Genomic DNA, 24,124 nt, shown 5'->3' with positions numbered 1-24,124 from the left:
GCTGACTATATATATGACACTTTTATTATCTCAGCATAGCTTTGAAGGTTCTGAGACATCAACCCCATATCAGAAAGTAGTGCTCTCATCCACATAACTTCAGTGGTTGTGGTAGTCATTGCCCTGTACTCAGCTTCCGTAGAGGATAAAGACACTTTCTGTTGTTTTTTGCATCGCCAAGAAATGAGAGAATCACCTAAAAACACACAAAAGCCAGTAGTTGATTGACGATTATTGAGATCTCCTCCCCAGTCAGAATCAGTGTAAGAAATAAGACTTAAAGATGAGGAAGAGGATAAAAATAGTCCTTTAGATATAATTTTCTTGATATATCGAACTATTCTTAATACTGCACTCATGTGGACGGTTGTGGGCGCATGTTGAAATTGACTTGCAGAATGTACAACATGCGCAATATCTGGCTTTGTAATGAACAGGTACATCAATGATCCAATAAGTTGTCGATAAGGGGTTGGATCATCTAATAATACTCCATCTTCAGCTCGCATTTTTGCATTTATTACTTCAGGAGTATCAACATATTTTGTGACTGTGATTCCTGAACGCTCAACAATATTAGCTGCAAACTTGATTTGAGATAAAATATATCCTCTTGGTGAGTAGGCTACTTCAATTCCTAAAAAGTATCTCAAAAAACCAAGATCAGTCATATCAAAGGACTTTTTAAGTAAAATTTTAATATCTTTAATTTCCTTTTGATCATTCCCTGTGATGATCATATCATCAACATACAAAAGAAGAATGGTCAATGAGGTACCTGTAGATCTCACAAAAAGAGCAGTGTCAGTGTAACAAGATTTAAATCCAAGTTTTAATATCGTACCACTGAACCGATCATACCATGCTTTAGGGGCTTGTTTAAGCCCGTATAGGGCTTTTTGAAGACGAAGGACCATGTCTTTTTCAATAGACAGACCAAGGGGAGGATCCATATATACTTCTTCATTTAAGTTTCCGTTCAAGAATGCATTTTTAACATCTAACTGGTATATCGGCCATTTTCGAATGGATGTTATAGCAACTAGAGTTCTAACTGTAGTCATACGTGCTACTGGGGCAAAGGTTTCTTCATAATCTATACCATATTCTTGAGAATATCCTTTTGCAACAAGTCTTGCTTTATATCTCTCAAGAGACCCGTCACTTTTTGTTTTAATTTTAAACACCCATCTACACCCTATTGTCTTCTTTCTGATAGGAAGAGGTTGAATTGTCCAAGTGTGAGCCTTGTGTAATGCATCTAATTCAATTTTCATGGCTTCAACCCATTCATTTATATTTTTGGCCTCGTTATAGTTGGATGGTTCATGATAGGAATGAATAGCTGGAAGACATGCCCTGTAGTTTGGTAAGAAGGATTCATATGAGACAAACCTACTTGGAGGCCTATGTGTTCGTTCTGACCTTCTAACCCTAGTTTCTTCAGTATTTGTTAATTGATTATATCTGTCAAGGGCACATGGATGCTCCCCAGTATTTCGTCTAGAGTATTGAAGAAGATCTTGAGATGGTTCACTACTTGAGTCATTAATAGACTCGAAGGTTTTGATATCATTACTAATACCTTTATTGGGTAACAAATCAAATAAGAAAGCATACTCGGATTCTTCCTTAGGAACTTCAAAATCAAATCCACTGTCATTTTCTAGAAAGGTAACATTTCTAGAAACATAGAGTTTATCATTTGTTTTATCATAACATCGATATCCTTTTTTATTATCTGCATAACCAAGAAAGACACATTTTATGGCTTTAGGAGAGAGTTTGCTATATTTTTCAAGAAGCACGAAGCATTTACAACCAAATACCCTTAGCCTTTTTAAATCAGAAGAAATTTTAAAGAGTTTTTCAATAGGCGACTTGTTTTCCAAAGTTTGAGAAGGCATTCTATTTATTAGATAGACTGCGGTTAGGGCAGCTTCAGCCCAAAATTGCTTTTGAATTTCTTTTGAAATAAGTAGGGTTCTAGTAGTTTCAATGATATGACGATGTTTTCTTTCAGAAATCCCATTTTGTTGAGGTGTCCTAGGGCATGATTTTTGATGCACAATTCCATGATTTTTTAGATATAATTGAAATTCATTTAAAAGAAACTCTCCCCCAGAGTCGGAGCGGAAGACTTTAATATTTGTTTTAAATTGATTTTTAACTAGATTGTGAAAGTTTTTAAAACATAAAAAGACTTCGGATTTGAGTTTTAGAAAGTAAATCCAAGTATGTCTACTAAAATCATCTATAAATGTAACATAGTACGAATAGCCACCTTTTGACATAATAGGGGCGGGACCCCACACATCCGAATGCACTAATTCAAAAATTTTATGTGTCATAGAGGTTCTAGACCCAAAAGGTATCATTTGCATTTTTCCAAGTATACAATCTTCACATACAAATTTTTTATCTTTACAAAATTTTTCCAAAAATGGAAAAAGAGATAATTTGGATATACTTGGGTGTCCTAATCTTTTATGCCAAAGATCTATATTAATGTCTTTAACATGATTACAAAATGATTATTTTGGTAAACACAGGAAATCCATGTAGTAAAGGTCTCCTCGTCTATGGCCTTGCCCAATCAGCTTTCTTGACTGAAGATCCTGCACCCAACACGCCTTAGATGAGAAAAATACTTTACAACCATAGTCAGCAATTTGAGAGACCGAAAAAAGATTTAAATCCAGTTTGGGAATGACTCTCACTTTTGGAACAAAGATTTTTTTTGAAATATCATCAAGGTTTCCTAAGCTTTTGACTTTTAAAGAGGTACCATCGGCAGTTGACACACATGAGAAATATGATTTAGTGCAATCGGATAATAGAGATTCATTATGGGTCATGTGGAAAGAAGCACCTGAGTCTAGAATCCAAGAGGTATTACCTGGAGGAGACGAGGAACAAATGGCAGTTCCGGATGTAGAAGGTGCAACCTTAAGAAGTTGTGAGACAACTTCTGCTATTTGAGCAAGATTTAATTCATTGAAGCTGCCCCCTTTTCTTGATTCTTGAGGTTCTTCACTTAAGGCGGCCGCCTTTTTAAATTTGGGACATTCCGATCTTATATGTCCGGGTTCCTTACAATGATGACAAATAATTTTTCCTTTGTATCCTTCCTTGTATCCTCCTCCATTATGTCCTTCCCCATTGAACTTCTTCTCAAAGTGAGGTGGTTTATATGTTTTCACAAAATTTCCGGGCCTTGCCATGGCAAGGACCTCATCATTAGACTTGTGCATTCCAAGTCTTGTCTCTTCTTGACAAATTTGAGCAAGGGCCTCACTTATAGAAGGAGAAGTGGTCCTATGAAGTAAGGAAGATCTTACTTGCTCAAATTCCGCTCGAAGGCCATAAAGAAAGGAGAAAAGATTTTCTCTTTCGATTTGGGTCCTTCTCATATCAATAGCCGAACCTTCCCATTTTGGTTCCAACATGGCTAATTCATCCCAAATAGGAGATAAAATACCGTAAAAATCTCTTACACTGTTATCTCCTTGTTTTGAATTACGTACCTTGTCTTGGAGATAATAAAGTCTAGCCATATCCTTTTGGATAAATGTACTTCTTAGAAAGCTCCATGCGTCACATGCCTTCTTGAATTTGATGATATTGGTGACGATCTTGAACTCCATGGTATTCATAAACCATGAGAGTATTTGTGCATTGCTTGCCTCCCAATCTTCCAATTTATTTTGGAATTCTTCCAAGGCTTTTTCTTTTTCTTCTTTGGACAAGGCTTTGACTTGATCTCCTTCTCTTCTAGTCAATTTGAGTTGTGGTTCACTAGTAGAACCACTAACAAAACCCTGTGATTCTCAATAGCCGTCGCCCACATCAAGTAGTTGTCATTGAGTTTGTAGGTGATGACGGTGGCAGACTCTCTTTCTCCCATAATGAATACTTAGAGTTTAAAATAGAGGAGATAGGGAATGATCAATGATCGAAGAACACTTCCTTCACGAGATTCTCCTTCTTTCAAGAGCCTAGCTCTGATACCATGTAATGAAACAAGGTACAATGAAACAATAGTGAAACAAACACAATGCCAACAAAGGGCTTTAATAAACTCACTTGGTCACTAATAGACCAAATACAATCTCAAGAGAGATAAAAATACCAAAACAGCACAAGAGGCATACAAGCCTATAAGATGGGAAAAAACTCTAGAGAAAACCCTCAAATGCTTCTTAAAGCATTGAGGAATAACAAGGGAGTGAGGCTCTATTTATAGAGCCTCACTCCAACACATGGGAGGCAGTCCAGCTCTTTAGACTGCCTTCCAACAATCATTATTATGACTGTTGTGCACAACAGTCAAAATATGACTGTTGGGCACAACAATCATAGATATGACTGTTGTGCTTGAACTGTATGACAGTTTATTTATTACAATGCTAAATTACATATCAGTCCTTAGTGGACTGTACTATATAATAAAAGACAAAAATACCCTTATCGGGTATTTGAATACAATTTTATTTTTAACATATATTACTTCTACCTTGTCTCAAGAGGTTCTGATCAACATAGCCGATGATTGCAGTCCAAGAGTCTTATTTTGTCTTCATGTTTTGTCAATGAGTCAATGTCATGGTCATCTTGCACATTGTAATGAAGCTTTTATTAGAAAGCTTGTTTCTAATAAGTTGATTTCAGTTTCTAGTGAGAGTCAGGATTTTCAGCGTCAAGTTTGTCATAGTTGTGTCCAGGAGTTATGTACTTCCATTTGTTTCCAGTAATAAAAGAGCTTCTAGACCTTTTGAGATTATTCACTCTGATGTATGAGGTCCGGCTCCTAAATGTTTGTCTTCTAGAAGTCGCTTCTATGTGATCTTTATTGATAACTTTTCCCGATATACCTGTATATATTTCATGAAACATAAGCATCATGTTTTTGGCATATTAAAAAATTTTCATGCTATGGTTGAAAATCAATTCTCTTTGTCCATTTTGAATTTCCAGTGTGATGGTGGGGGTGAATACTCCTCTGATGATTTTATTGAATATCTTAAGATGAATGGGATCAATCGAAGAGTATCATGTCCTCAAATGCCCTAGGAGAATGGCCTTGCTGAGCGAAAGTAGAGACATATTGTTGAGTGCTTTAGCGATAATGAGCGAAGCATGCATTCCTACTTATTTATGGACATAGGCATTTCATACTGCAGTTCAAATTATAAATATACTGCCAATGAAAATAGTTCAAGACAAATCTCCATATTATGAACATTTTGGTAGGCAGATAAACTATGGATCCTTGAAGGCTTATATCTGCGTTTGTTATGTGCACATTGATACGACCTTAAGGAATAAATTTGATAAAAAGGCACGTACCTGCAAATTCGTTGGTTATGCTGAAGAATATAAGGGATATGGATGTTATGATATTCAAACTAAATGCATTCGCATATTGAGGAATGTAGTTTTTGATAAAAAAAAATTTTACAGCAAAGGGGATGATTACATAAAAGTGCAAGCAGCTGAATATTATCGGCCTTGGCTGAGTGCTGAACTCTTTCCAACAGAAAGTGTTGAATCGGCCCAAGAAAGCATTGATAGTGATTTATATAGAACAATGTTACATGAGTAGCAAGAAAATAACCAGCTGAAGGGAAGATTCAAAGGGAAAGTGTACAACTGCAGAAATTTGTGGAATGATACCTATGAATCCGTACAAGTAGAGGCTGAATCCGAAACGCATCCATTGCAACATAATATAACTAGCATTGAAGTTATCCATATGCAATCAGATGCGGGGAGATCCAACCGAATCAGATATTCAGTAGAGAGATGGGTCAGTTATGAAAATTTCAGTATAGATCACCAATTTTTCTTGATTGCTGTCTCGAAGCACGAAGAACCCAGAACATATCATATTGCATCAAAATCGAATAGGTGGATAGAAGCTATGAATAAGGAGATAAGGGCGCTATATGAGTGCCAAACATGGGACATCATTCCCAGACCTGCCAATAAACATATTATGGGATCAAAGTGGGTTTATAAGATTAAATATAAACCCAATGGAAGTATGGAAAGGTACAAAGCCAGGTTGGTGGAAAAAGGCTTCACACAGGAATACAGGTTGGACTATGATAAAACCTTCAGTCTAGTGGTGAAAATGGGGACCATACGCATTATTTTATCTCTTGATGTTGAATATGGCTGGACGTTAAGCCAACTTGATGTTAAGAATGCATTTTTACATGGGGACTTGAAGGAGGAAGTCTATATGGAGCAACCTCGGTGATATAGTAAAAAAGATTCCTATCAATATATATGAAAATTAAATAGGTCTATATATGGTTTGAAGCAAGCATTCAGATCGTGGTTTGAGAGCTTCTCTCTTGAGATTCAAAGGCATGAATTTGTTAGATCACAACTTGATCACTCTCTTTTTATATACAAAGGTAAAGACTGGCTAACTGTTTTACTCATCTATGTAGATGGTATAATACTTGCAAAATTTTTGATCATATAACGAAAATCAAAGAAATCTTGAGCCGTAGGTTTAAGATGAAGGATCTGGGTAAGCTGCAATATTTCTTGGGAGTTGAAGTTGATAGAGGAAACGACAAATTGGTGTCAGCGCAACATAAATATACTATTGATTTACTGAACAAAGCCAACGTAAAAGACTATAAGCCTCTCTTAACTCCCAATCCATTGAATAAAAAACTTTAGTCGTGATGGAGATTTATACGATGATCTTGCCAAGTATAGGAGTATCATGGGTATGCTACAATACCTTATATTCACAAGGCCTGATATTGTTTATGCTTTGAACCAAATGTCACAATACATTCATGCTCCAAAAACCATCTATGTGGAAGCTATCAAGAGGATACTTTGGTACCTCAACGATACTTTGGGTGAGAGTCTGTGTTACAAGAGAGGAAGTGAAACAAATAATGTTGTGACCATAATGGCTTATTCAGATGCGGATTGGGCAGGTGATCCAGATGAACGAAGATCAATTTCAGGATATAGCGTATTTCTTGGAACTAATCTTGTTTCATGGAGCAGTAAGAAACAAAAGACAATTGCACGATCTAGTATAGTGGCTGAGTACAGGACAATGGTTGCAACAACTTCAGAGATAACGTGGGTTAGATACTTGCTTGGGAAGTTAGGTCAAAACATGCTATGTTCCATATTATTCTTTGATAATCGGAGTGGTATTAAGATCTCTCTTAATCCCATTAAGCATGGGAGAACTAAGCATATTGAAATAGATCAACATTTCATTCAAAGTAAAATTGAGAATAGAGAGATTGAGGCCAAGTTCATTGGACCGTAAGAGCAAGTGGCTGATTTGTTTACAAAAGGCTTGAGTAAACCACAATTCTGTTTTTTAAGGAACAAGCATGCACAACTTGAGGGAGGCTGTTGAGACCCATGATACTCCTGTTTGTCCATCCTTGCTTGGATTCATGATCTAGATCCAGATTTGGTCTATGCTGAAGTTATTTTCTATTTATCATGTTTTATTATGAGTGTTGTATTGTATTTTCTAGTTTTGCCTCTTTTTTGTATATTAGATTATTGTTAATATGGGGCAATACTGTAAATGTTCATGTAAATTAGAAGGTTTCTTTAATATAAGGAAAAGAGCCCATACGTCCTTGTTGTTAACGTTTTGGGGTATTACTGGTGTAACCTTTTTGAAGTATATTTTTAAAGGTTATTTTTATGAAAAGATTTTATGAAAGTTGGTTACCAAATTTAAAAATTCAACTCTCACAAGTAGTGAGAACCAGGATCGAAAACGGGGAACGGGTTGAATAAACTTCGTATTCCAAAAATGTTAATTATTTATTGCCTTAAAAAGGAAAATTTAAACTACTTAAGAGTAATTACAAACTGAAAATTAAAGAATTATTACAAACCCCAAATAGCTGAAATTGAAACTAATTACAAGTTTGAATGTGGCCAAGAAGGCCCTAATTAACTACAAATTAAAAATACGAAACAAAACTAAGATTGCAACTCCTTCGCCTTTGCTTTTTCACTTGACTTTTGATCCACTTTAGTTCTTTAATGTGGAATCAGCAAACAATATCATTTCCTGCAAAAACTAGAACAAAAATACACGAAAAAGCAAAATTTACTCTAAATTGAACTTCTACTTGAATTTACAATTCTGCCATTGACTATTGCAGGAATTCCTGTCAGAACATGTTTCTGTAATTCGATGGAATGGGACAGTAATTGGATTCCAATTCTTCTTAAATTTTCCAGATATGATCCCAACACATGAATCAAGAGAGTCCAATTAACAGAATTGAAAAATTCAGGGTAGAACTCGATTTATTAATGAATGAACAACAACTTCCAAAGTCTGGAAATTGCTGTCAAGGCTTCTGACAGCTTCCGAAATTTAACAGATCTAGTCTCGTAAAACAGATTGAAAATGAATAAAATTTTTACAGATGAAACTACTCATTTATGAATCCAATCCATTTTACAGAATTGGAATTGGATTTCGGAAACTCCAGATAACCTAAAAACAAAAACTAAGAAAAATGCAGGAAATGAAAGTTGCAGAAAATAGAGATGCCGGAATATGCGGCCAAAAAAAGCTCAGAACGACCTGTCAATCAGACTCCAATTGTGTTGAATTTTTGCAGAGAGCAACTAGACCCAAGCACGAATCAGATCCAATTTACGGATCATAATTCAGATTCCGAAATCTCCAGATATATTTAAAACAAAAAGCTATAGAAAATTAGAAAAAATGAAATTCCAGAATTCTAGAGTTTCATACTTTGATCTATTAAATTTAGATCAAAGAATGTTCAATTCTAAATTCGTGGAATCAGATCTAACTATTTAACTAATCTAATTCTAAAAAAAGAAACAATAATTAAAAGAAATACAAAAATGAAAATTGATCAATTCAAACAAAGAAAACAAGCAATATCTAGATCTACAATATTTCACAAGAAAGGGGTAAGGAAAACTCACTAGAGATTCACTTCTAGTGAATTCGATGATTGGAGGTGAAGGAAGAATGATCTTCAACGGTGGATGATCTGTTGTACAACCCATAATTTTTAAGGGTTATTAATAAATAAGGAACTCATTTTTTTTATCTTCAAATTAGAAATGTGTTTCTAGTTTTTGCATTTTATTTATTTATTTATTATATATTCATTTGTTCATTCAAGCCAATGAGGGTATAATTTGCATTTATAGAACTATTTTGGGCTATAAATCACTATTTATATATATTATATTTAAATATATTTTTGATGGAGTTTATAAATTATTGGAGTGTATTTGTGCGTTATTTGGCTCTTGGTAATGATTTATAGGGTAATTTGCTCTTTTTGGCTAATCTTGTTATAATTGCCATTTTTTGAGTTTTTGGCATTTGTGATCGCACACAAAGGGTTCATTGTATTGCTTGGGTAGCGGTCTTTGCAGACTTCGAAACTCCTCGGTCTTTTGAGTTTCGATTCATTGTTCTTCACATTATTAAGGTAAGATACCTTAACTGAACTTGTAGAGAGCATGCTTAGGCACTAATTGTGTAAGCATGATGTCGTTACACTGAATATTTAAATGAATTGCAAATATAAGTTATGCTCAGACACTTCACTTAGCTATGGATATCTAGGACTCTTGTGATTGTAATTCAGAGATCATGCTTGTCATGATTGTAGTTGTTAAGACATATGTAATAATACATCTATATATATATATAAATATAGATGTATTCACCATAATACCCGATAGGGGTATTATGGTCTTTTCACAAGTACCCAATAGGGGTACTTGTTTTATTCCTTTTATTTTTCTGTTTTTTATTATTTATTTATTTTTTATTTTCTAGAATGTTTATTGGGATACCAAAGGGGCCCCACAATGGAGTCGTTGGGCCCCATAACGGTCACCATTGTGACCGTTGGGGGCTCCCAATGACTCTATTGGGAGCCCCCTTTGGTCTCCCTTTGCTTATAAATAGGGGGAACCCCCTTGTATCTTGTATTGCTTTTTAGAGAGCTCCTCTCCAATAAAAGGGATATTATTTTTATGTGTGTAGCCTTGTTATAAGGCCCTTCGTATATCCCTTGGTGGATTTCCTCTCTTATGCTTGTTTCGTTTGTCCGTGTTGGACATAGTGAATGCATTGGCATTCTTGGATTCTTCCACATACTTCATTACATGGTATCAGAGCCATACGATCTTCTAAGGTGAAATCGTGTCTCTCTCTACTTCCTTTCTTTTTCACATCTTCATTTTGTAGCAAGGGAAGTCAAGATCGATCTATCATTCAAGCTCAATGGGAAAAATTACATGATGTGGGCATCCGCAATGGAGAATAATCTCAAAGGCAAGAAGCTTTGAGGTTATGTAATGGGAACCGTTCCGGAACCCCAACTTAAGCTCACAAAGATGGAATAAGATCAAGAGAAAGCACTTGAAGGTGATGCTCGTCTCAAGGCCATTGAAGATTATCATCACCAAATGGAAGATTGGGAGAGCAACCATGCAAAAATCCTAGCATGGTTTATGAATAATGTCAAACTTAAGGTATGTGCAAATATTGCAAAATTCCGCCGGGCAAATGAAGCTTGGTTTTTTATGAAGGGTATGTATACCCAAAAGGATCTTGCAAGAGCTTATTTTTTGCAAGAAAAAGTGAGAACCACAAAACAAGGCGACATGAGCATACAAGACTATTATAGTGCTCTAAATCCTTTGTGGGATGAATTGACTCTTTTAGAGCCTAAATAGGTGGCTACGGAGGATGTGGAACTAAGACAAAAACAAATGGAACAAGATAGATTGTTTCAATTTTTATTTGGGCTTCGTCCCGAATTTGAACAAGTTAGATCCTCACTTCCCCATAGATCTACGTTTCCTCCTTTAGAAGAGGCTATTGCCGAAATTACTCAAGAAGAGACTAGACATAGCATAGGTAAAAGCATAGATGAAGTTCTTGCCGTATCTAAACCCGACAATCATGTTAAAACATACAAGCCACCTCATTTTGGTAAGCAAGGGAGTGGTGAAAGAAAAATGATTATATGTCATCATTGTTATGAGCCGGGACATATTAAACCCGTTTGCTCAAAGCTAAATGGGACATTCAAGCCAAAGGTGGCTTCCGTTGAGGAATCCTCCACCAAAGAAGATGAAAGCAAGAACGGGGATCTAAAAGATACTCTTGGTCAAATTTCCTTGGCTCTCCAACAAATTCTAAAGGCTACTTCCTCCACCTCCGGTGCCGCCATTGCCTCATCATCACCTCCCAGTACGTACTCTTGGATTTTAGATTCTGGAGCCTCTTTTCACATGACTCCTCATGAAAATGCATTAATCAACGTGCACACCAACTCAAAAATATCTTGTGTCTCTACGGTCGATGAAACTTTTCTCAAAATAAATGGTATTGGAACTCTCGATTCTAAAAATGTTCAAAATTTTCTTGTTCCAAAAGTTAGAATAGTTCCTAAATTAAATCTTAACCACTTTTCCGTTTCCCAAATTGCCGACCATGGATGTGAAATATCTTTCTCATCCCATGGGTGCTTTGTGCAGCATCTCCGGTCCGGGAAGCGGATTGGGCAAGGCCATAGGAAGGGAGATCTTTATTTTATGGATACCTTAATGCTTCCAAATACCTCATTTTGTACTTATGTCCAAGACAAAAATATTAAAACTTGGCATAAAAGACTTGGATACCCAAGTTACACTAAAATGTATCTTTTTCCTTTTGGAAACAAGTTTTGTAAAGAAAAAGATATCAATCGCAAAGATTGTATTTTTGGAAAAATGAAGTCTATTCCTTTGCCTGTTAGAACCTTTGTGACAACAAGACCTTTTGAATTGGTGTATTCCGATGTATGGGGACCATCTCCGGTTCTATCCAAAGGTGGTTATTCATATTATGTTACCTTTATTGATGATTATACTTGACATGTATGAATTTATTTTCTTAACCTTAAATCAGAAGTTTTTAACTTCTTCAAAGAATTTCATGCAAAAGTTCAAAATCAATTTCAAAGTGACATATCCATTCTTAGATCCGATTCGGGTGGAGAATACTTATCAAATGAGTTTCAATCATATTTAAAACAACATGGCATTTGTTATAAAAAATCTTGTCCAAGAACTCCTCAACAAAACAGCCTAGCGGAAAGAAAACATAGACATATTTTAGAAACCACTAGATCATTACTCATTTCTAAAAATATAACTAAAAGTTTTTGGGCCGAAGCCGTGTTAACCTCCACCTATTTAATCAATAGAATGCCATCTTCAAAATTGAACAATATCTCTCCTTATGAAAAGCTTTTCAATATGACACCCGATTACAATCGTCTTCGTATTTTTGGGTGTAAATGCTTTGTTCTTTTACATAAAAGAGATAAATTGTCACCTAAAGCAATAGAATGCGTATTTTTAGGATATGGTGAAAATCAAAAGGGCTATAGATGCTTTGACTATAAAAACAATAAGTTATTTGTCTCCAAAGATGTGACCTTTTTAGAAGATGAAAATGGATTTGAAATATTGAAAAAACCAAATGAAATAGATTATATGTTTATCAATGATCTTTTAGAAGATTCAAATGATGTCTCTTTGAGTCATCCAAATTTTTTAGAAAATACTCATAATAATGATTCTCATGATAATGATGTATCACCAACTAATAGTGACAATCTCCAAGTATACAATCGGCGTGAGGAAGCACAACCTATTAGTGCTTTAGAAAAATTCTTGCAGCTTAATGAACCCCTAGAAGAAACCTCCCTTAGGCGATCTTCTAAAAAATCAATTCCACCTAATAGGTTTGTCTCATATGAAACTCTCTCATCTAACTATAGAGCTTGTCTAATAGCCTTGCATTCTTACTATGAACCTTCCCATTATAATCAAGCAAAAAATATTCCTCATTGGGTTGAAGCAATGAAAGTTGAACTAGATGCTTTAAATAAGGCTAAAACTTGGAAAATAGTTCAACTTCCTCCAAATAAAAAAGCTACAGGATGTCGGTGAGTCTACAAAGTCAAAACAAAAAGTGATGGTTCCCTAGAATGTTATAAAGCTAGATTAGTTGCTAAGGGATATTTACAAGAATATGTCATCGATTATGAGGAGACTTTTGCCCCCGTGGCTCGCATGACAAGCGTTAGAACTCTAATTGATGTAGCATCATCTAAGAAATGACCTATATTTCAATTAGATGTTAAAAATGCCTTTCTTAATGGTCAGTTGAATGAAGAAGTATATATGGACCCTCCGCCGGGAATTTGTGTTAACCAAGGTCAAACTCTTCGATTATTAAAAGCTTTATATGGCCTTAAACAAGTCTCTAAGGCTTGGTATGATAGATTTAGTGCTATCATGTTACAATTGGGATTTCGTTCATGTTATACTGACACTGCTCTTTTTGTTAAACGTGTAGGTAATAGTATCATCATCCTTCTGCTTTATGTTGATGATATGATCATCACTGGAAATGATGAAAGTGATATTCTTAATGTTAAAAATATGTTAAAACATAATTTTGATATGTCTGATTTGGGTTTTCTCAGGTACTTTCTTGGTATAGAAGTAGCATACTCTCCTCGAGGGTATATTTTGTCACAGATGAAGCTTGCTGCAGACATATGTTCCAAATCTGGGATTTCAGATGACAAAAAGGTGGAGACTCCCGAGGTTATCAATGCTAAACTACGACTGGAGGATGGAGTTCTGCTGGATGATCCTACGCCCTACAGGCAACTCATTTGCTCCCTCACCTATCTGACTATCACCAGGCCTGATATTGCTCATGCTGTGCACTCTGCGAGCCAATTTCAGCATGCCCCTACATCTGTGCATATGAGTGCTGTGCTTCGGATCATTCAATACATCAAAAATACTTTGACTAAAGGGCTATTCCTATCCTCACTCTCTTCCTTAGATTTACTCGCTTATACTGATGCTGACTGAGGAGGAAACCCAAATGATCGAGTCTCAACTACTGGCTTTTGTGTTTTCTTAGGAGATTCGCTAATTGCTTGGAGATGCAAGAAACAACAGAAAGTCTCATTGTCTCCTACTGAAGCAGAATACATGGCTATGACAACTACTACAATGGAGGTTGTGTCGCTTCGAAGTCTTCTTCAAGATATGGGAGTCGAAATTACCAGTGCTTCGAAGCTTTGTTGCGACAACAAAAGTGCAATCTATATTGCCAACAACCACACTTTCATGAGAGGACTAAACATATTGAAATGGACTGTCACTATGTACGTGATGAATATCTTCGTGGGACAATTACACTGCCATATGTCACTTCGGAATATCAACTTGCAGATTTCTTTACCAAAGCACTTCTTGCTCCTCGCTTCTTGTTCCTTCTTGGCAAACTTTCGGTCATCTCCCCGTAAAGTTTGAGGGGGGTGTTAAGACATATGTAATAATACATCTATATATATATATATATATATATATATATATATATATATATATATATATATATATATATATATATATATATATATATATATATAGATGTATTCACCATAATACCCGATAGGGGTATTATGGTCTTTTCACAAGTACCCAATAGGGGTACTTGTTTTATTCTTTTTATTTTTCTGTTTTTTATTTTTTTATTTTTTTTTATTTTCTAGAATGTTTATTGGGATACCAAAGGGGCCCCACAATGGAGTCGTTGGGGCTCCTTGTGATCGTTGGGGGCTCCCAACGACTCTATTGGGAGCCCCCTTTGGTCTCCCTTTGCTTATGAATAGGGGGAACCCCCTTCTATCTTGTATTGCTTTTTAGAGAGCTCCTCTCCAATAAAAGGGATATTATTTTATGTGTGTAGCCTTGTTATAAGGCCCTTCGTATATCCCTTGGTGAATTTCCTCTCTTATGCTTGTTTCGTTTGTCCGTGTTGGACATAGTGAATGCATTGGCATTCTTGGATTCTTCTGCATACTTCATTACAGTAGTTAGCGGAATATGAAGTGTGTTTGCTGCAGGTACACCTGTGTGTGAGTTTGAATGCCCGTGCACTTATGAATGTATAATTTATATGCAATGTGTGTCATCATACTTTGGTTTGCGCATACTATGTTGCTTTGTGTGTTTGTATGAATTTTATATATGGTGCACACATAACTACTATGAATATGTAAGTCGTGTTCGATGCATAATGTTAATGTTATATATATTGTCTTGTCATATGATGGACTCATTTATTCTTATATGGAAGAATGCATGCGAATGTTATAAATTGTTTTGAACTTGTATGTCTTGTTTGCTTGAGAAATATATGCGTATGATGTACGGTAGGGTGGTCAATGAGATTTTGACCAACCCTTACACAATTATATCTAAGGTGATATATCGATTCATGTGGTGAAAAATGCATGACCTTTATCGTGTATGCAAATCTCGAACTACGTAGGAGTTATGTATGTTGAGGTTTAGTTGCTTCGTATTATGAAAGGTGCATGTTCACGTATGCATAGAACTCATGTTTTATTTATGCATGCTTCAAGGTTCAATTTACGAAGTGCAATGTTCTTTGTGGCGATGATATGATGCGTAGGATAATATGCTTCTGTATGATATGATTTAAATGCCACGTGAAATGAAATTATGAATGCATGCGATAAATGTTTAAGTTCAATAATGAACTTTGGTTTATGAAGCCTTATTGGTTAAATGTGTGATTTTATAATTTTAATGTCATATGAAGTGATGTATGATGTGATGCTTTGATTGTATACATGCTTATGCCCGTATTGATGACTATAAATCCTGAGAGTGGTCAAATGTGTTGATGCATGTATCACAATAGTTTTCACTGTATATGGTACCCGTTGAGGAACTGTTCTCAAAGGATTATCTGTGAGGGTGTGCATGACCAGATCAGGTAATCCGGCTAGAGCGATAAGTCTCTGTGAGGAAGTGCATTGTTCAAGAGTGGGTAGCCCGCGAAGACGGTATATTCCTGTTAGAAACTGTATTGTCCAAGATCAGGCACACCATCTCTATAGGATGGTAACTCCTTGTGAGGTTGTATATTTCCCAGACTAGGTGATCCAGTGTGGATTTTGTAAATCTTTATTATGAATAAATGAAATGTTATGATTAATTGTGATGATCTTCTGAGTTGATTGAGATAGCCAGTTATGAATCTATAGATTTGGCTTTTCTATTATAACATGATTATATATTGAACTCAGATATGATATTCATATCCTTCTTGATATGAGGTTATGATTGTGACACTAGCGTATAGGTGAATGACATATCACTCCTACAAATGACTAGTTTTGACTTATTAGGTGAATGATACATCACGCTTACATAATTTCATTGCAAATGATTGCAGCATGATTGTCTGAGTAAATATATCACACCTATGTATCATGATTGATGTGCATCATGAATATCTAACTAAATTACTTATAAGGTATGTGCGTGTGTTTCACGTTGGAATGGTCAAATGTGATTTGACTTATTGTTTATAAGAATTATGAATGCATATGAAAATGATGCAATGATCTGAATGTATTAGATGCATATATATATATATATATATATATATATATATATATATATATATGCGATGACTTGTATGACTTGAATGTATATAGATATTGCTTTATTACGTGAGTTAAGGTTGAATAGAATATTAAGTGATGAAATGCTTTTAAATGCTTTATGTTCGAATGCTTGAAATGAATGACTCATAGGACGTTGTTCCCTTGTCTATCACTTGACGATGGATGAATAATATATCTTTACCTTTAAATGCTTGATATGTTTTCTTTAAGTTTGAGTTTGGATTGCTTTACCAGACTTTAGCGAGTCTGACCCCATTTTATGGGGGACAAGTAATGCAGGTAAAGTATGATGAGTAGTTGGAGTGAAGGGTTGGTCGAGCTGCATCCTCGAGGGTCCACTCTTACCTTGCGATCTTGGTATTCATGATATTTTCGTTTTACGTACTTGATCATGTAAAGACTGAAGTATTTTTTCATACTCTGATTTGAAATGAAATTGAACCTCTTCATATTTCAGTCTTATATCGTACGTGGTTTGAAATGTGTATATCCCGTACATTTTGATTTGATTGTTATTTTTAATGTAACCGCGCCCAAAGTCGTAACCGTTTTTAAAAATCGTTTCCGCATTATAAGATTTGATTTATTTATACTTATAAAAAAAAAAAATTAAATGCCACAAATATAATCAACTAGTAAATGACATTATACCAATAATGCCAATTTAAATATATTCAACAATTAAATGCCACAAATTAACTTAAATGCACTTTAAATATCAATTAAATTGCCAACCATATTTGGGTAGGTAGAAATTCCACTTTTATTTATGAATAATCATGGAAATTCTTAGAAAATTCTTAGATTTTACAGTTCTGTTGAGCCATTTGAATATCTTGTCATTATTTTAAGATTTGAAACAAAATGCATCTTGGGTTGGATATGCTTCTGAGATATGATATGTATCATTATTAAAGACTGAAAAACTTCATGGAATAAAAATTCTTGAAACTTGTCAGCTTGACTGTCATGTGTTACTTTATCAACCTGTCATCTATTCAAGATGAGTGTTGTTTGATATTTTTTTCCTATAGTCTGCAGTCGCTTTCAGAACTTTTTGTAGGTTATGCAAAATGAGTTAGCTTAACATACTGTCCTGTGACTTTTTTCAGGATTTCTTTATGCAAAGTTTGCAAGCTGCTGGGTTCTATGCTGAAAGCCTGCGGGACCAACTAGAGGTAGGGTAATTGACAAGAATTGAAAATCTATATGAGCAGGGAACAATGGAAGCAAATTTCATGTTAATTCTGCTCTCTTTTGGTGCAGGCTATACAGCGACAGTATATTTCTTATATTTCTTCGGATGATATTATTCTTGAAGATATTACTCTTCCAGGTTTAGCTGAACTCAAAGGATATTGGCGTGGATCAATTGATGCTAGTGGTGGAGGCAATGGGGATACTATGGTATGGTTACTTGAAACAAACTCTAACTGCCATATCGATGACCACCATTTTCCCTGGTTTGTTCATGTTACATGATATCTAAGGTAACCTCTGTGTTTGTGTTTGTGTTTGTGTGTGTGTGGGGGCGGGGGGGGGGGGGTTGTTGTTGTTGCTATGTTCAAGTTTTATTGATTTCTGCATCATCAAGCCTCTCATGAATGGGTAATCCCCTGCATATGTCCATGGACAAGGTAATTACATTTATCTCCATAGTTTCAGTTCAATTCTGGCAGAGTATTTGGGGTCTAAGCTGGAACTAACTTCCTCACCTTCTAAGCTTGGGCATGTGTTACTCCTGTACATGGTCTGGGTCTGTTTTAGTGATGCAAAATGTGGTGTCAATTGATTAAGCCTTCATAGATAAAAGAATACCAGTAGACAAAGGCCTTAAAGAAGCCAAAATCTACTGATGCACAATTTTTTTCATCTTGGGAAGGAAAATGACTTCCAACTTTCAAGCCTAACTTCTTGGTGTTTGTGTTGTAAAATTGATGGTGGTTGTGTGGTGAGATGAGAGAATGGATGAGAATGGAAGAGGAGAATGAATGTCGGGTGAAGAGAAAATGGGACTATTTTTTCTATTCATTGAAGAGTATATACATGCTCTTACTTTTTAGTTCCTAAGACAAAAATTCCCTTCAATATAAAAAGCAAACCCTAAACTATATACAATGGATACATGGTAAAAAATTCCCTTGTACCAATTCACATAGTCCCTTCTAATACCCCCCCCCCCCCCCCCCCCCTTCAAGTTGGGGAGAATATATCTATGATTCCCAACTTGTCTATAATCTCGTATAGCATATCCTTGCCCACTGCCTTGGTAAGAATATCTGCCAATTTATTGATGGATACACATATGAATAACTTTAAAATTCCTTAGCCTCTATCTTTTCCCTTATACAATGACAATCCATATCTATGGGTGTGGTCCTTTCATGATTCACAGGATCAGAAGTAATTTGTTAAGCTGCTTTGTTGTCATCAGTGTTATAAAAAACGCGCCTTGAGGCGCAAAAGGCGCGCCTCTCCTTGAGGCGAGGCCCTTTGTGCCTCAAGGCGCCAGCCTGAGGCGCAAAAAAAAAAAAAAACTAATTACTTCTTTATTTATATCATTATATGTTATTCTCCTATTTTTTAGTACTTATATTTGAGATTTTCTATTGCTTATTGGTTGTTGCTTCATCAATAAAACATTTATTTATTTATTTGTTTTATTTTTATTTTTATTTTTAATGAGTAAGCTTTTCATTAGTTTATTTTACTTTTTATATGTTACTCTCATATTTTTTAGTACTTATATTTGAGATTTTTTATTGCTTATTGGTTGTTGCTTTATAGGACATTATATATTTTTAATTATATAATTAGTTTTTCAGTTATGTAATCAGTTTCTTAGTTACTTTTATATGTTAATCTCATATTTTTTAGTACTGATTTGACATTTTCTATTTCTTATTGGTTGTTACTTCATCAATAAAGAATTTCTTTATTTATTTATATTTTTATATTTTTCAATTATATAATTAGTTTTTCAGTTATTTAATCAGTTTCTTAGTTACTTTTATATGTTAATCTCATATTTTTTAGTACTGATTTTTGATTTTCTATTTCTTATTGGTTGTTACTTCATCAATAAAGCATTTCTTTATTTATATGTTTTATTTTTATTTTTAATTAGTAAGCTTTTAATTAGTTTTTAATTAGTTTTTAATTAGTTTTTAATTAGTTTATTTTACTTTTTATATGTTAATCTCATATTTTTTGGTACTTATGTTTGAGATTTTCTATTGCTTATTGATTGTTGCTTTATAGGACATTATATTTTTCAATTATATAATTAGTTTTTCAGTTATGTAATCAGTTTCTTAGTTACTTTTATATGTTAATCTCATATTTTTTTAGTACTGATTTGAGTTTTTCTATTTCTTATTGGTTGTTACTTCATCAATAAAGCATTTCTTTATTTATATGTTTTATTTTTAATTTTAATTGGTAAGCTTTTAATTAGTTTTTAATTAGTTTATTTTACTTTTTATATGTTAATCTCATATTTTATAGTACTTATATTTGAGATTTTCTAATGCTTATTGATTGTTGCTTTATAGGACAGTAAAATTTTCAATTATATAATTAGTTTTCCAGTTATGTAATTAGTTTCTTAGTTACTTTTATATGTTAATCTCATATTTTTTAGTACAGATTTGAGATTTTCTATTTCTTATTGGTTGTTACTTCATCAATAAAGCATTTCTTTATTTATTTGTATTTTTAAATATTTTTTTAAGTTTTCAAATTTTTTTTTGAGGCTTACGCTTTACACCTCAAGGCTTATGCCTCACCTCAGTTTTTGGTGGAGCGCCTCGCTACGCCTCAACGCTTTTCACAACACTGGTTGTCATAGTAGAGTGGAACTGGAGTCTTCACAGTCAATCCCTATTCAGCAAGGACATTTTTAGCTACATTCCTTAACACATTCCATTAACAATTGCGCTATATTTGGCTTCTGCACTTGATCTTGATATCACTGCTTGCTTCTTACTCTTCCATGATGCTAGGTTGCCACCAATTAATGTGAAATATCCTAAGGTTGATCTTCGTTCTTCTAGAAATCCTGCCCAATCTGCAGCTGTGTATATTTTAACGTCAAAATGTCCATGATATACATGAAGTATTCCCTCACCAGGGCTCTACTTCTGATATCTCAAAATACAATATATAACATTCATGTGAGCAAGAGTGGCAGAATGCATGAATCTACTAACAACATCAACTGCAAATGCTATATGTGGTCCAATAATAGTGAGATAAATAAGCTTGCCTACCAGCCTTTGATATCTGCCAATATCTTCATATTTTTCACTGTTGTTGAGCTCGAGGCTGTGATTCTGTTCAATTGGATTGTCACACCCCTTGCATCCAAGCATTCATTATCTCTCAATAGATTTAGTACATATTTCCTTTGTGTCAATTAGATCTCCTTTTTGACTTCAAGACTTCAATTCCTAGGAAATAATGGATAAGACCAAGATGCTTGATGTCAAAACTTCATGAATGTACTCTTTTAGTCTTCTGATCTCTTCATGATCGTCGCTTGTAATAACAATATCATCAACATATACAATAAGGATTGAAAATTTGTCACTTTCTTATGAAGATGATCACATACACTTGAACAATTGTTGAGTTAAACCTTTCAAACCATGCCCTTGGTATTTTTTTTAAACCATATATAGCCTTCTTCAATTTGCATATTCTTCCTTCTCAAAAGAACCGAATCCAAGGGGAAGACACACACACACATATTTTCAGTTAAATTACCATGAAGGAATGCATTCTTCACATCCAACTAGTACAAACTCCATCCTTTATGTGATGCATACTTATAAGTATTTTATGGTGGTTAATTTAGCCACCGATGCAAAAGTTTCGTGACAATCAATGCCATAAGATTGACTATACCTCTTGGCAACAAGTCTAACTTTATATATGTAAAATCCTACATACAACAACAACAACAACAACAACAACAACAACAACAACAACAACAACAACAACAACAACTACGCCTTTATCCCAAAACAATTGGGGTCGGCGATATGAACCAAAAAAGAAAATCATTCTGGGTCTTCCACATGAATCCTTCTCCTCCAATCATTTCTATCCAATGCCATGTCCTCGGTGAGGTTCAAAGCATTCATATCCTTTCCTATCATCTCCATCCATGTCTTCCTAGGCCTACCCCGACATCTTTTAACTAATATATTTTCCCATTTTCCATCCTTCTAACTAGAGCATCATTAGGCCTTCACCGAATATGTCCAAACCACCGTAAATGATTCTCTCTCATCTTATTTTCAATGGGTGCAACGCCTACCTTCTTACGTATCTCCTCGTTCCGAATCTTATCTTTTATTGTATTTCCACACATCCATCTATGCATACGCATCTCAGCTACACTCATTTTTTGAATATGATGTCTCTTGGCAGCCCAACATTCCATACCATATAGTAAAGTGGGCCTAATAGTCATTCTATAAAACTTTTCCTTCAACCGCAATGACATTCTACGATCGCACAACACTCCAGTTGCACTTTTCCATTTCATCCACCCAACCTTTATCCCATGATTTACATCTCCATCAATTTCTCCATACTTTTAAATGATAGATCCCAAATATTTGAAACAATCATCCACCGGTATTTCTTGCTCACCAAGCTTCACTATACTCCCATCACTACTGCGTTTCTTACTAAACCAACATTCCATATGTTCTGTCTTACTCTTACTCAACTTAAAACCTCTTGCTTCCAATGTCTGTCTCCATAATTCTAACTTAGCATTAACCCCAACTCTAGACTCATCAATCAAAACAATATCATCGGCAAACAACATACACAACGGCACATTTTCTTGAATTGATCTCGTAAGCTCATCCATCACTATAGCAAATAGGAAAGGGCTTAATGCATATCCTTGATGTAACCCAACCGTTATAGGAAAATTGGTTCTCACCCCTCCACAAGTGCGGACATTGGTTACTACTCCTTTATACATATCTTTAATTATACTAATGTACTTGAGAGAAACACCTTTCTTCATCATTGTCCACCATAGAACATCCCTAGGTACTCTATCGTAAGCCTTCTCCAAATCAATAAAAACCATATGCAAATCTTTGTTCCTCTCTGTATATCTCTCAATAAGTTGTCTAAGAAGATGTATAGCTTCCATAGTTGATCTTCCCGACATAAAACCAAATTGATTCTCCGATATCATGACAACCTTCCTCAACCTAGACTCAGTCACCCTCTCCCAAAGTTTCATAGTATAACTCATGCGTTTTATACCACGATAGTTTGTGCAATCTTGTATATCACCCTTATTCTTATATAGAGGCACCAAAGTACTCTTCCTCCACTCATTAGGCATCTTATTTGTCCGCCAAATCTTGTTAAAAAGAATTGTCAATCATTCTAAACCTTTCTCTCCCAAGCATTTCCAAGCCTCGATAGGTATACCATCTGGGTCAACTGCCCTTCTTGATTTCATTTTCTTCAAAGCCTTTGCAATTTCTTTATTTTGAATCTTGCGCACCAAATCACGATTCATCTCATGAAAATGAATGGAGAAGTCTCCAAGATCCTGAACATGACTTCTATTAAATAGCTTATCAAAATAATCTTTCCATCTCTCCTTAATCTCCTCATCTTTGACTAAAACCCTTTGCGTTTCATCTTTGATACATCTTACCATAGCCAAATCCCTCGATTTCCTATCTCTCATCTTTACAAGCCTATAAATATCCTTCTCGCCCTCTTTGGTATCCAACTTGTCATAAACCTCCTTATATACCTTATCCCTCGCGTTTCAAACTACTTTTTTAGCTTTCTTCTTTGCTATCATATACTTCTTTAAATTCTCATTATCATGACTCTTACTTAGATTTCTATAACACTCTCTTTTAACCTTAATAGCTAATTTGACATCCTCGTTCCACCATGATGTATCCTTACCTAGCGGTGCACCGCCTTTAGACTCACCTAATACCTCCTTAGCTATGTCACATGGGTGCGGGTGCGACACGGGTGCGGCGCGATTTTAAAATTTTTGGACACGGGGACTCGGCTATATATATATATATATATATATATATATATTTAAAAAAAAAGTGCAAAGACACAGCACAGTCACCGTCTGTGACTGTGCACAACACAGTCCAATGTGCAGTGCCCCCCCCCCCCAAGAATTATTTTTTTAAATTTTGTAGCCAAGATTTAAAAAAAAAATCCAAAAAATGGACCAAAATGACCCTAGGTGTGTTGACCACACCTAGGATCCGGTTGACCGAGTCCGAGCCGCACCCGTGTCGGTGCGTGTCGACGCAGGTGCATCGACCTTGGAGCCGAGTCCGTGTGACATAGCTCCTTAGCCACCTTTTTCATGCCACCCGTTATCTTATTTCACATTGATTCTGAATCCTCCTCGAGACACCAATCAACTTCCTTAACTACGTGCTCTACAAACATTCCTTGTTTAGCTCCTTTCCGTGCCCACCACTTAATTCTAGGATCTA

General features: G+C 35.1%; 1 protein-coding gene across 3 annotated transcripts in view; it reads left to right on the top strand.

Moving 5' to 3' along the window:
- Positions 1-24,124, top strand: part of EMB2410 (embryo defective 2410) — a 240,872-nt gene that overhangs the window by 155,461 nt on the left and 61,287 nt on the right. For all 3 annotated transcript variants that reach the window (XM_090016222.1, XM_090016221.1, XM_090016220.1), the window contains 2 exons: positions 17,714-17,779; positions 17,868-18,008. In XM_090016222.1, the coding sequence (XP_089872348.1) occupies positions 17,714-17,779; positions 17,868-18,008 (207 nt within the window). The remainder of the gene's footprint in view (positions 1-17,713; positions 17,780-17,867; positions 18,009-24,124) is intronic.

The sequence above is a fragment of the Nuphar pumila genome, chromosome 8, assembly GCF_984573655.1.
Source record: "Nuphar pumila chromosome 8, dmNupPumi1.hap1.1, whole genome shotgun sequence".
Lineage (NCBI taxonomy): Eukaryota > Viridiplantae > Streptophyta > Magnoliopsida > Nymphaeales > Nymphaeaceae > Nuphar > Nuphar pumila.
The sequence above is the reverse complement of the archived record's forward strand: the minus strand, read 5'-3'. Positions and strand labels throughout refer to the sequence as shown.